Below are 12,822 nucleotides of genomic sequence, written 5' to 3' on the forward strand. Positions count from 1 at the left end.
AATATCTAAAGTATATACTTGAATTTTATAAATAAATAATATGTAGTTCAACAATGGTATAAATATGTAATAAAATTAGAATTTTACACTGCATGGATAAAATTTTTGAAGTATAAACCTTGGTCAACTCACTTGACATCACTCTTATGTGCAATTTGTTTTCTTTTTCTTTTTGAAAAAAAAATATTATTAATTATTATTATCATTAAACTAAGAGAAAAGTGTCAAATTGACCCCCTAAATCAAACGGATAGTGCAATTAAGTCCCCTAAGTAAAAAAAAGTTCCATTTAAACCCCTTAAACCGGCCAAAATATTCAATTAGCTCCAAAATGACCTGATTAGCAAGTTAGTTCGACATCAGGCTGACATGTCCCTTTTATTTTTTAATGAATTATTTTATTTTATTAAAAAATTTCTTTTTTATTTAAAACTGTTTTTAATTATATATGTCTGCAAGTCGGCGTAGCGCTTCGCCGGAGAATTCTCGAGACCGTCGAAGACTCTCCGGATATCCGCCAAAGCGTCGGAAAACAGTTCCAGGCAGACGTGGAGAGTGCGGCTCTCCATCGTTCCCAGGCCGGGAACCGCCTTCCGGAGGTGGCTGCAGTTATCGGAGGCTGTTATAATCTCCGACACGGTTACGTTCACGGTGACGGAGATGATTTCGGGGAAAGATTTTTGGCTTGAAGATCAGGGATTTTCACTAAGGTTCACAAGCTGAGTGAGTAACCTGCAGAACATGATGAATGTTGTCTGAGATCCAGATCTGGAAGACAGCCATGGTTGTCGTTTTCGGACAACCGTGGTTGTCACCGGACAGCCACGGCTGTCTTTAGTAGGAGACAACCACCGGTTTGATAGCCGGTGGCTGTTTAATAATATAAAAAAAAAAATTAAAAATAGTTTTCAATAAATGGTATGATGCGAGGGAAGGCGAATGATGGAGATGTAGGAGTAGCTTTGAGTGTTTGTTTGAGCCACAGCGACGGAGAGGCCAAAGAAAGGAAAAGAAAAGATGGCAACGACGGCAGCCATCGGAGGAGAAGAAGATGACTAGTAGCAGAGGGAGAGTTGCAGAGACAGAAAAGTTTTCTTACCAAAAAAAGAAGAAAATTTTTAATAAAATAAAATAATAAAATAATTCATTAAAAAATAAAAAAGAAAATAATTCAGGTAAAAAAGTTTTAAATAAAAACAGTTTAGTAATATGTGTATATATATATATAAATTAAAAACAGTTTTAAATAAAAAAGAAATTTTTTAATAAAATAAAATAATTCATTAAAAAATAAAATGGACACATGTCAGCCTGATGTTGAACTAACTTGCTAATCAGGTCATTTTGGACCTAATTGAATATTTTTGCCGATTTAAGGGGTTTAAATGGAAATTTTTTTATTTAGGGGACTCAATTGCACTGTCCGTTTGACTTAGGGGGCCAATTTAACACTTTTCCCTTAAACTAAATAGTTGGTATATTAGTTATATTCCAATTTATATAAGGTCCATTTGTGCATTTCATTTATGAACATGTGGTGGTACATTCATGCATACCTAGTGGTAGATATCCGCATCTACACACTCACACACACACATATAGAGAGAGAGAGAAGTAAACCATCCATTGGACCATTGCATACTAAACTATCACACATTAATTAACATCAGCTGCGGGCATTACATTGATTGTCTGTCAAAAATGAAGGTAAAGCACTTGAAAATACAGCAAACTGTAACCTAGTTAAACTAAGAAAGAAAAAGGAAAAGAAGAAATTACAGAAACAAAGGTAAGAAGGGCAGGGGTTGCCCGGCTTCGGTTCCACTAGAAATCACCTTGTTTTGGGACAAGACAAGTCACCAACACGACGACACCACTCAGGCCGAGGGCATTGATCATTTCAACCCTAAAGCGAAGGACAGTTTTGGTCGAGATTTGTTCTTGCCCAACAGTTTCATTTGTTTGGCTCGTTCTTCCTCCTCTTCTTGCTTCTTCCTTCGCATTGCCTCCTCTTTCTGTCGTTGGAGCTCCACCAATTCCTTGTATCGTTCTTCCTCTTTGCTCTGCTGTTCCAGAGCTACCTTTCTCTGTGCTTCTTCGACCTTCATCCTATTCTCTTCGAGCATCTTATCCAACTCTTCTTTCTCCTTCTTAGCTTGTTCCTAAACAAATAAATAAAACCATGTCACATCTCAGTTCATCAGTATCGTTGCATATTTCTTTTTCCAGACAAACTGCAAAGAAAAAGAACTTGCCTCCTTTTGTTTTGCCCGGATGAGAGCAGCTTCCTTCTCCTTTTCGAGCTGAGCTGCAACCTCGATGATAAGCTTCTTTCGACCTTCTGCAAGTCGCTTGTCAATTTCAAGCTTGATGTAGGCAGACTTCAATTTCTCTTCAACTTTTTTCATAATCGCCTCTTCCACTCTTCTTGCCGTTTCTTCTTCTACTAATTTTAATTCTGCTTCCTGTTGACGCCTATTATAAGAGAATTCAATATTAAACAAAGGGAAGGCCAGTGATGCAGAAAACACTTTTGGATATTCAATCTCATCATCATCCAAAATTCTAATGTCTCTCTTGGAGCAACAGAACAGTGATAAAATAGAAAAATAGAAGAGATTTTGACTTGAGAAAAAAAAATGCCTCTCACTTTTTCCTTGATATATATAACTAAAACGAATGACAGACTAACCTTCACTTGACATAGGCACTAAATAGATATTCTTATGCTTTATAGCATACCTCTTAACTGAATTCTGTAGAAACAGATGAGTATCAAACTGGTGAACAGTAGTAGATAAACCGTAAACGAGGCATCCAAATTGATCATCAAAAATAACAAGTTGAATATAGCAGTAACTTCCTTCAATTAAGCCTGTGGAGAAGAATGCAAAGTAACCTGTCGCAGTTTTGAAGCTAATCACCAAAGTACTTCAAGCCTTGTATTAAGATAGACTTATGAAAAGCAAATTCCTGTTGTTAAAATATATGACCAAATTTTTCATCATGTTAAGTTAAGCATGAGAACATCCTACAAACAAGACGGAGTTTTCATGGCTATGGGAATTAAAATTTGAAGATTGTTGAAAGCCCACAGTAAATATTGAGAGGAGATTTAATAATTAGGCCAGGCAATATATTATTTTTAGCATAAACAGCTACAAGTTATAAGCCTGATTTCCTATAGATGCAAAAACAATATTAAAGAGATATTGTTTGCTGCTCAAAACAGAATTTTGACAAGAGGCCTATTGTTTTTAATTATTTGATTGTTTAATTTTTTTTAAAATATATGAAGGACTAATTTTGCTTTGTTTATTTAATACTTGCAGATGTTTTTAACTTTCTTACCATATACACCATTCTTGACTGCATTTTAATTTTAAATGGGTTATTAATTTGCTTGACACCCCGACCCTCCCCCCAGCCCTCCAAAAAGGTAAATTAAAAAAAAAAAAAAAAAAAAAAAAAAAAAAAAAAAAAAAAAAAAAAAAAAAAAAAAAAAAAAAAAAAAAAAAAAAAANCGACCTTCTGCAAGTCGCTTGTCAATTTCAAGCTTGATGTAGGCAGACTTCAATTTCTCTTCAACTTTTTTCATAATCGCCTCTTCCACTCTTCTTGCCGTTTCTTCTTCTACTAATTTTAATTCTGCTTCCTGTTGACGCCTATTATAAGAGAATTCAATATTAAACAAAGGGAAGGCCAGTGATGCAGAAAACACTTTTGGATATTCAATCTCATCATCATCCAAAATTCTAATGTCTCTCTTGGAGCAACAGAACAGTGATAAAATAGAAAAATAGAAGAGATTTTGACTTGAGAAAAAAAAATGCCTCTCACTTTTTCCTTGATATATATAACTAAAACGAATGACAGACTAACCTTCACTTGACATAGGCACTAAATAGATATTCTTATGCTTTATAGCATACCTCTTAACTGAATTCTGTAGAAACAGATGAGTATCAAACTGGTGAACAGTAGTAGATAAACCGTAAACGAGGCATCCAAATTGATCATCAAAAATAACAAGTTGAATATAGCAGTAACTTCCTTCAATTAAGCCTGTGGAGAAGAATGCAAAGTAACCTGTCGCAGTTTTGAAGCTAATCACCAAAGTACTTCAAGCCTTGTATTAAGATAGACTTATGAAAAGCAAATTCCTGTTGTTAAAATATATGACCAAATTTTTCATCATGTTAAGTTAAGCATGAGAACATCCTACAAACAAGACGGAGTTTTCATGGCTATGGGAATTAAAATTTGAAGATTGTTGAAAGCCCACAGTAAATATTGAGAGGAGATTTAATAATTAGGCCAGGCAATATATTATTTTTAGCATAAACAGCTACAAGTTATAAGCCTGATTTCCTATAGATGCAAAAACAATATTAAAGAGATATTGTTTGCTGCTCAAAACAGAATTTTGACAAGAGGCCTATTGTTTTTAATTATTTGATTGTTTAATTTTTTTTAAAATATATGAAGGACTAATTTTGCTTTGTTTATTTAATACTTGCAGATGTTTTTAACTTTCTTACCATATACACCATTCTTGACTGCATTTTAATTTTAAATGGGTTATTAATTTGCTTGACACCCCGACCCTCCCCCCAGCCCTCCAAAAAGGTAAATTAAAAAAAAAAAAAAAAAAAAAAGAAAAACTTAAATAAAACTGAATAATTTAAACAAATTCATTAAGGAAAATGATAATTCAGGACTTGAAGCCAATGAAAAATTAAGAGGAAAAGAGAATGACAAAAACATACACAAAGACAATTAGATACTGGAGAGTTTTCTTTTAATCAACCAAAAAGGCCAAGAGGCAATCTGAATCTATAATTAAGAAAAATTGTGCCAGCATTTGGAAGCCTTAGAGCTTTGCAGATTAAGACACTTAGAGACAATAGCAGATATAGCAAAGGCATTCTCAGATCCATCCTACATCAACTAAAGTATTAAGTACATCAAATAAAGTATTGACCAACACAATCAATAAAATGAATAAGCATAGCTATTTTGTTTTTCCGCAAGCATAGCTCAAGAACATAACTGAACCCTAGCAAGGAAAGCCCTCGTCACTGAATCCATCTATACCAGTTCAGGACACAAATCAAAATAAAAAGAGACAACTAAAAGATTAAAAAACTATAGATATACCTTTTCTTTTCCTCTTCCTGTTTTCTTAGCATTTCACTATCATCCTTCCGCTCTCTTGATCCCGTACTTGATATCAACGATTTACCAATAGGAGACAATGATGTACTCTTACTTCTTTGTCTCCTATGACGCCTTGAAGTTGGAGAGCGGCTTCGATGTCGCCTTGGAGTTAAAGAACGACTTTTGTGGCGTCTTGAGGACAATGAACGGCTTCTTTTTCTGTATAAAAAGACATGCCATTTGAGCAACAAAAACAATGAAGACCAATGGCTACAAAATTCACATTCACACAAACCCCATCTCATCCAGCAGGACCAGCACAATCCAATACAACAGCAAATACGGTTACCTTCTGGATTGCAAAGAATAAACAGTGAGCTGCATCTTTTATCATTTGGAACTGAACCATCGGCACTCATCGCCTGATTGCTTAGCAATGAAAGGAAGTACTGTCTTTTTTATTTTTCACATGAAGAAAACCATTGTTGCCAATTTACATTTATAAAGAATTTTCCCCCCACAGTCCACTCAGCAATCTTTTCACTAGAAGAGAAATTCCAAAACCTAGGCTAACCACAAATTCTTCAGAACAATCTCCATTTTAACTCTCCAGAGTCCAAATACATGTTATAGAGAGACAACAATATGAACTTATTTCGGAGTACATCCTAATTTTTGAGCAAGGCAGAAAGTCCTTCCATGACAACAAAATCCTAGATAACAACACTGTCAAGAATTACATATGTATAGATGACCTGAACAAACTGTAATTGAATCAGCAAAGAGACAAGTGAACTTCATTAGCCTAGTAAAAAAAACTCTTCCAAAAAGTACTGATCAGAATACATTTTCATAACTAAATTGATACATATCAACAGTACAGAGCTACCATAATCTACCATATAAGTAATCGGGTATCACCTGCTATGCGAATAAGGAGATCGAATTCTTTCTCTCCGGCTTCGGCGGCTAGACCTGTGCCCCACCGGTGAAAGCGACGGCGAATACCTCCTTCTATACGCCGGCGACCTCGATATATCCCTATCTCTATCCCTTCCCATCTCTGCTCCCTTCTCCTCAATCAATCACTCTATATACACACACAAACAAAATCCAAAGATGCAATTTTCTTCTGCAATCATAACAAAATTACTTCAACAAACAATTAGCAATAACAACTATGTGAGAATTTGAGAAATCGAAACAGGTAAATAGAAAATTACCTGTCACACCAAGGATACTACGGATCTGTATAGGATCATAACGTGAGGATAAGACACAAAAACCCTACAAATCAATTGATAATATATGAGGAAATTTCTGGGCCAGCTTGTGAAGAAAGAAAAAAGGGAGGACTTTATAATAATTTGGTCAAAATTGTACGAGGAAGCGTGGAACTACGGACTTATCAAGGGAAAGGATTATTGGGTGAAAAAAAAATACTTAAATAATTCATCGTTAAGTCATTTCGAGCATGTTTGGAAACTCGAAAAATAACTTTCAAAAATTATTTATATTTTTTATAGAGTTTTTTTTTTTGTTTGACAACACTTTTTTGTAGAGCTAATTTATAAAATAATCTTCCGGCTATGACATTTTCTCAAATTAGTCTTATGACTTTTAATTGCACCAAGCTGGTCCTTAGACTATTGAAATTTAGGTCATATTAATCTTCCGTTCGCATTGGCATCAAGTTGGCATTCAAATAGATGGCAAAACATAAAATTCAACTCATCTGTCCTATTTTAATCCTATAATGATTTCATTTTATCGAAACTTGTTAGTAAAATTAAGTATTTCTCCCATAGAAATACTTCTTAAGTCATTGATATAGTAAATACGCGGTAGCGTAAGGTGTAGCGTACAGCGATACAGTAAAAAATACTTTATTGATTACGAGTCGGATAACTTATATCCTAAGTGTTGCCCACTCAACGTGACAGTGGATCAGAGATTCCTGAGCTAAATGGCTATTTAAGAGTAAACCGCCAAAAGTTCCCCTCCTGTTATTAAATACGATATTTATAGGGCGTTAGGGGACAAGTGCCAGTCCCGTAGCATGATGACTGCGTGGCAGACATACACCGGGCTAGAAGTCGGCTATATGCCCGCAAGCCAAGTGTCACGAGGCTAAAAGCTAGGGGTCTGGTAAGCAGATTCGAAGGTTGATGATCGGTCCATTAAGGATTGTCGCCTGCATTGAGCCATGCCAGTCTTTTCTACGATATCGAGTCCGATTACCGTTGACTGGATAGACCGGTTAACGGAAGTCGGTAAACGGCCTTGACCGGAGAATAATCATTATCAGTCATGTAATGAACATGTTGATTTTCTAATAAAAATTAGGTATAACTCAATAACCAAATATACCATTTTTTCTAATAAAAATAAATAGTATTAAAAAAATTAAATGGTTAGACATGTTATTGGATTTAAAATGGCCACTGGGTCTCATCCGGCTAATGAAATTATTCTCAGGTGCAAGAACGGCCCACAGGCCATTGGAAAGCCCACATGAACCGGGTTGCTGAGCTCGCGTTCACGGAATTCCGAAAATTCTGTGTTCCCAAGCAAATTAAAATTTCACTCCGAAGAAAAGCTGAATCTGAGACCGGTGAGAGAGAGAGAGAGAGACATCTTCGATCTGTAGGTCCATAGTAATCATTTACAGATACGCATAAACATAAACATCTACTGTATATACAGTGAGATTCCGGGAAGGAAATGATGGTGGAAAATGCTGCGAGCCTGCGCGGATGGGCGATGTGGGCACTGCCATTCATGGCGTTGTGTGTGTGGTTAGAGAAGGGCGAGGCCATATGGTTAAATCTGCCTGGGAGCGGCACCAAATGCGTCTCGGAGGAAATCCACAACAACGTCGTCGTTTTGGCCGACTACGTCGTCATTTCCGACGATCACGTCCACCCTACTCCCACCATCTCCGTCAAGGTTAGGGCTTTTTTTCAGGAATTTTTTGTGCATATTTCTCGTGCAGCATATATGCATTTGTTGTTGTTGTTGTTGTTGTTGTGGTATAATTTGGATTGGACATGATTTGATTCTTTGTAGAAGCTCAGTTTTAGTTTGATGTGAGCTTCAGGAGAAAATTTGCTGTGATTTATTTCGCAAATAGCTTCATGATTTTCCCTGTTCTACTTCGACATTTTTCTTTGCTTCGTAGTAATTTTGCACGGATGGGCTATATGATTATATCAAAAGATTTGATCTAAGAACAAGAGACAGAAAATAGTAATATGGTTTGTAGTAGGATGGCTGGAACTCGAATTTATCAAATTATCAGTATCATGTATATGAGTGATGAGGGAAACCTGCAGCTACTACTTAGTCTGTGCACTGCATAAACACACCTTGTGACTCTAGCTAAACCAGCTTAGGTTGCCTATGGGTGAACGGCTCAAACCAACTCCCCTCGGCAGTCGAACTTATAACTTTGTGGTTACCAAGTCACTTGATTGGGATTGCCCCCATCAGTATCATGTTTCATTAGCATTATCTTTGCAACTTCAATTACAGAAATGGAGAAGAAAAAGACTATTTCTCTTATGTTGGAAAAGGAAGACTTTATTGTAGTTGTGTTTAGTTTTAGTTTTTTCTAAGTTTTAGAGTTTACTACTCATTTACCTTGGGTGAGAACTAAAATTTTGTTTTTGCCTCAAATTTGAATAGTGTAAGATTAAAAGCTTTAGGGTTGCAGGTTGAGTACTCAAATGAGTGTTATGCCAAAACTCAGAAGAGACTGGATACATTCTTGATTTACCGTGCATTCACATGTCAAACAATACTTGACGTGTGAATGTTTCATGGGATATAGGTATCACGTGGTCTCTATTTTAAAAAAATGTGTACATTATCAAACAGTTGATGTACCACAGAGAACTAGAATACTAGCTTTGTTTGAAGCAAGACCAACTGATGGTACCATAGATATGGGATACTACATGACAAAGCCATTCGGTCCACTTGCCCTTGCCAGAAAAAGAAAAGGAAAAGTTTAGAAAGGTTGGGGTTGCGGTTGGGTATAGGGGTTATAAATTATGAAATGAATGATTCTGAACCAATTCTTTACTGGTACTCAAAATGGAAGGCTATTCACTATTGCAGTTATTGAGACTCAAGAACCATAGGTGGAGATATATTTGCTTTAGGAGACATTTAAAAAAAAAAATCTTTGGAGTTAAACCATTCCTTATAATTGGAACATTTTAGTGATATTTGATGGAAAATGGATGCTGAGCTGCATTCTTTATGACGAATAAGATGATGCACTTCTTTCTTGGTCGAGAATGTTGTAAAAATTGTACCCTTCCCTTTTTGCCTTTTTTTTTTTAAAAAAAAAAAAAATTTATTTTCATCTTTTCTTTGGCTGTAGGTAACATCACCATATGGAAACACCCTTCATGCAAATGAGAATGTGACACATGGCCAGTTTGCATTCACAACTACTGAGGCCGGCAACTATCTAGCATGTTTCTGGGTTGATGGTCATAACCCTGGTGGTGGGGGTTTAAGTGTTAACCTCGATTGGAAAACTGGAATTGCTGCAAAAGACTGGGAATCAGTTGCGAGAAAGGAGAAAATAGAGGTAAGATCATTGAACTGGCTGATTTTACCTATAAAGTCTAAATATCGGCTTATAACTAATCTCTTCTCTCTTGGGGATTCACTGTGCAACCAAATTAACATCTTGATACATGAGGATTTGACCAGTGTTCACGTTTCTCTTTGCGTCCAACAGGGCATTGAACTTGAGTTGAGAAAGCTCGAAGGTGCAGTCGAGGCCATCCATGAAAATCTACTATACTTAAAGACCAGGTAATTGATTGTTTACTTCTTTAATTGCATCAAACATTCTCAACCCCCTAACATTTTTCTCTAGCTAAAACTTCTCTCGGTGTTCCTTTCAGAGAAGCAGAGATGCGGACAGTGAGCGAAACGACAAATTCTCGAGTGGCTTGGTTCAGTATCATGTCCTTGGGCGTCTGCATTGGGGTTTCGTTTCTGCAAATATTGCATTTGAAGCAATTTTTCCAAAAGAAGAAGCTGATTTAGTCTGGCTTTTGTTAATCGTGTTTGTTAGGACTCTTTTCTTCTTTCGATTTTGGCACTTTCCTCGGAGGATTAAAATTTTGATCTAACAGAAGCTTTGTTCAGCTTCTTCTGTATGTGATAATGAAGCACGTAAAGATTGAGTTTGCAAATATCGTATAAAAGTTCATCTGAGTTTGTTGCAGTTGCTCTTCATGAGATGAAACTTCATTGCCATCTTTCTTCCCTCATTAGTGATGATACCAGAGTGCTAGTCTGCTCAGCATTTAGTGCTGTGTTCACTGTGGCAACCTTATTTGAAAACTCGTCCTCATAGTACTTGGTACAATTAGGTAAATTCCTCATCGTATTCATATATGTGTGATGCCAAGCATCTTGTGCTTAGATGGTATTTTTGTGGCTTTTCTTGAGTGAAGGTTATAGGGTTAAATTTGAAAGTCGGGTATTGACTTTTTGAGCTGCAATTGATAGAGAAATTATACAGAATATATATTATCTTGTAATAGAGTCAATAGTACTAAAAAAAATGTAATGATTTTTTAAATTGAAATATCATTGATCCTATAATTTATTAGGTGACTTGGTTATGGAATATGATGCCTACTCCTACTCATCATCACAAACAAGAAACGTCCACATTCACGATATGATAATTAATCCATAATAATCCACTTGTATGGATAGGAATGGCCAACTTTTTGCATGTCATTCATGATTCACCCCAAAAGGCTTTCTCCATAATGGGTTGAGTAAACCCCAAGCAGTTAAAATGGATAATCAATCACCCCCACCATGATGGAAAAGCCTAACCAACCCACCAAGCAAATACACACAACAGATGAACAGATAATGTAAACTGTAAAGCATGCAAAAGACTATTTGAAAACGAAAAAGGAAAATTACCCAAAAAAGAGAGAGTGGAAATATTGTGAATCAATGTTGTTTATATCGATATGGCCACTCGAATCCATAACTTTTTATATGAAAGTGCAACTTGGTGCCACTAGACCACAAAGTCTTGACTCAATTTGATGTGGTAAAATACGTGCACCAAGTAAAACCGGAAAATACGATCTTTATTAACTCAAGGATCCAAACCCGGTTACAAGTCAATAAATGCTCAAAGGGCTCGGCAGGTCGGCAGTGGGCTTTCCTACTTTCCGAGCTCTCTTTAAGTCTTCGTCTAGAAACAGTAAAAAAGCTCCTCTCTCTCCCCATAAATGTGCTATTTATAAGGGAGGAAAAGGTACGGTTGCCGGACCTCCGGCATGGCGGGAACGTGGTGTGCATGCGCCCTCTTCACTCTACGCCCAAGCGGGAAGGAGTACGTGGCAGTCCTTGGCACGCCGAGTCGTGAGCCCGCCGGGGGCACTGTTCGACCCGTGACGGCCGAGCCCACATCAGAATCCCGACCAGCCGACTCCCCGACCGAAAGCAAAAGACCGGGTCTGGAGTGCATCCGACNCGCCTCCACAGCTATTCGGAGATCAGAGCCTCCCGAGCGGAAACGAAGGATAATCGCCGTGTCACATCGCGAAGTCTTTACTCTCTTCCGCTGCCCCCATACTCGGTAAGCCTTCTATCCTGCTCCTTTTTAGCAAGATTAGACCCCGTAGTTTAGGTCGGCCACGCCTCCCAGCTGAACCCCAATCCCTTCGCTTAAATAGGAATTAGGATGTCGGACTCGGACAGCCAGAACGTATCGACTCGGGATTACGACGAAGGCGACGAAGCGGTCAGCGAAAGCTCTTCTCCTTCAACGGGAGGCTCCACTTTCGATCAGATCGACGAGGTGGAACACGTCTCTCCAATCGCCGAGGAAAACGAAGGGCCGCCGCGACCCTCAGCCTCCACCGAAGGTGTCAGCTCGTCGGGCCGGGGCAAATCGGGTGTCAGCTCGTCGGGCCGGGGCAAATCGGGTGTCAGCTCGTCGGGCCGGGGCAAATCGCCACGAGCAGTGGTTTCGAAGATATTCCCTCATCTTAGCCCCCGCGCCGTGGAGGAGATTGCCGTCTCTTTAGCTCGGAAGGGCGTCCCTCGGAAGTTACAAGCCCCAGGGCGTGCCTNAGCGAGTCCATCAGCGCCGAACCCCCGCCAGTCGTCAGCATCGCACGCCCCAGCGGTAACCAGCTCGTCGGATCCGACCCCAGCAGAGGCCGATCAGACCGCCAACGAACCTTCCGCGACCCGAAAGAAGATGCTCTTCCTCAACAGCGAGGTCGTTCAACAGCAGAAGTGCCTGCTCACCCGAGCCGAGGTAGACGAAATCCACGCGTTGTTACGCGGTCGGATTCCTTACAAGGTCAGTCGGTCGCTCGGCAACGTTATCGATCGACACGTCGACGATTGGCTCGGGATTCATCTGGACTCCCTGAAGGCGCCTCTGACCTTCCCCTTCTCTCCTTTCCTTCTTGCTTTCTTGAAGTACTATGAGGTCCTTCCGGGGCAGATCATTCCGAACGCTCATCGGATGATCGCGTGCTTTCCCCAGATCTGCACTCGGCACGGGCTGATGTGCACGATGGAACTGTTCAACTTTCTTTACGCCGTCAGACCCCTCTCGGCCAAACACGACGGGGGTTATTTGATGCTTCA

General features: G+C 38.6%; 2 protein-coding genes across 7 annotated transcripts; one reads left to right on the forward strand and one right to left on the reverse strand.

Moving 5' to 3' along the window:
- Positions 1-1,611: 1,611 nt before the first annotated feature.
- LOC116031767 (uncharacterized protein At1g10890) lies at positions 1,612-6,519 on the reverse strand. 6 transcript variants are annotated; one of them, XM_031274068.1, is made up of 6 exons: positions 6,384-6,519; positions 6,082-6,292; positions 5,161-5,379; positions 3,529-3,665; positions 2,256-2,338; positions 1,612-2,162 (listed from the first exon to the last, which is right to left on the reverse strand). In XM_031274068.1, the coding sequence occupies exons 2-6, from the start codon at positions 6,219-6,221 to the stop codon at positions 1,896-1,898; spliced, it is 846 nt and encodes a 281-aa protein (XP_031129928.1). In that variant the 5' UTR covers positions 6,222-6,292; positions 6,384-6,519; the 3' UTR covers positions 1,612-1,895. The 6 variants fall into 6 exon arrangements, 3 of the variants coding, with proteins under 3 accessions (XP_031129928.1, XP_031129929.1, XP_031129927.1); XM_031274069.1 differs by lacking the exon at positions 6,384-6,519 and having other exon boundaries at positions 5,456-6,225; XM_031274067.1 differs by lacking the exon at positions 6,384-6,519 and having other exon boundaries at positions 5,161-5,924; positions 6,082-6,220.
- A 1,231-nt stretch (positions 6,520-7,750) lies between these two features.
- Positions 7,751-10,411, forward strand: LOC116031786 (transmembrane emp24 domain-containing protein p24delta3-like). The gene is made up of 4 exons (XM_031274092.1): positions 7,751-8,109; positions 9,551-9,763; positions 9,917-9,993; positions 10,086-10,411. The coding sequence occupies exons 1-4, from the start codon at positions 7,885-7,887 to the stop codon at positions 10,228-10,230; spliced, it is 660 nt and encodes a 219-aa protein (XP_031129952.1). The 5' UTR covers positions 7,751-7,884; the 3' UTR covers positions 10,231-10,411.
- The last annotated feature ends 2,411 nt before the right edge of the window (positions 10,412-12,822 follow it).

This window comes from Ipomoea triloba, chromosome 10 (assembly GCF_003576645.1).
Source record: "Ipomoea triloba cultivar NCNSP0323 chromosome 10, ASM357664v1".
In the NCBI taxonomy this organism is placed as follows: Eukaryota; Viridiplantae; Streptophyta; class Magnoliopsida; order Solanales; family Convolvulaceae; genus Ipomoea; species Ipomoea triloba.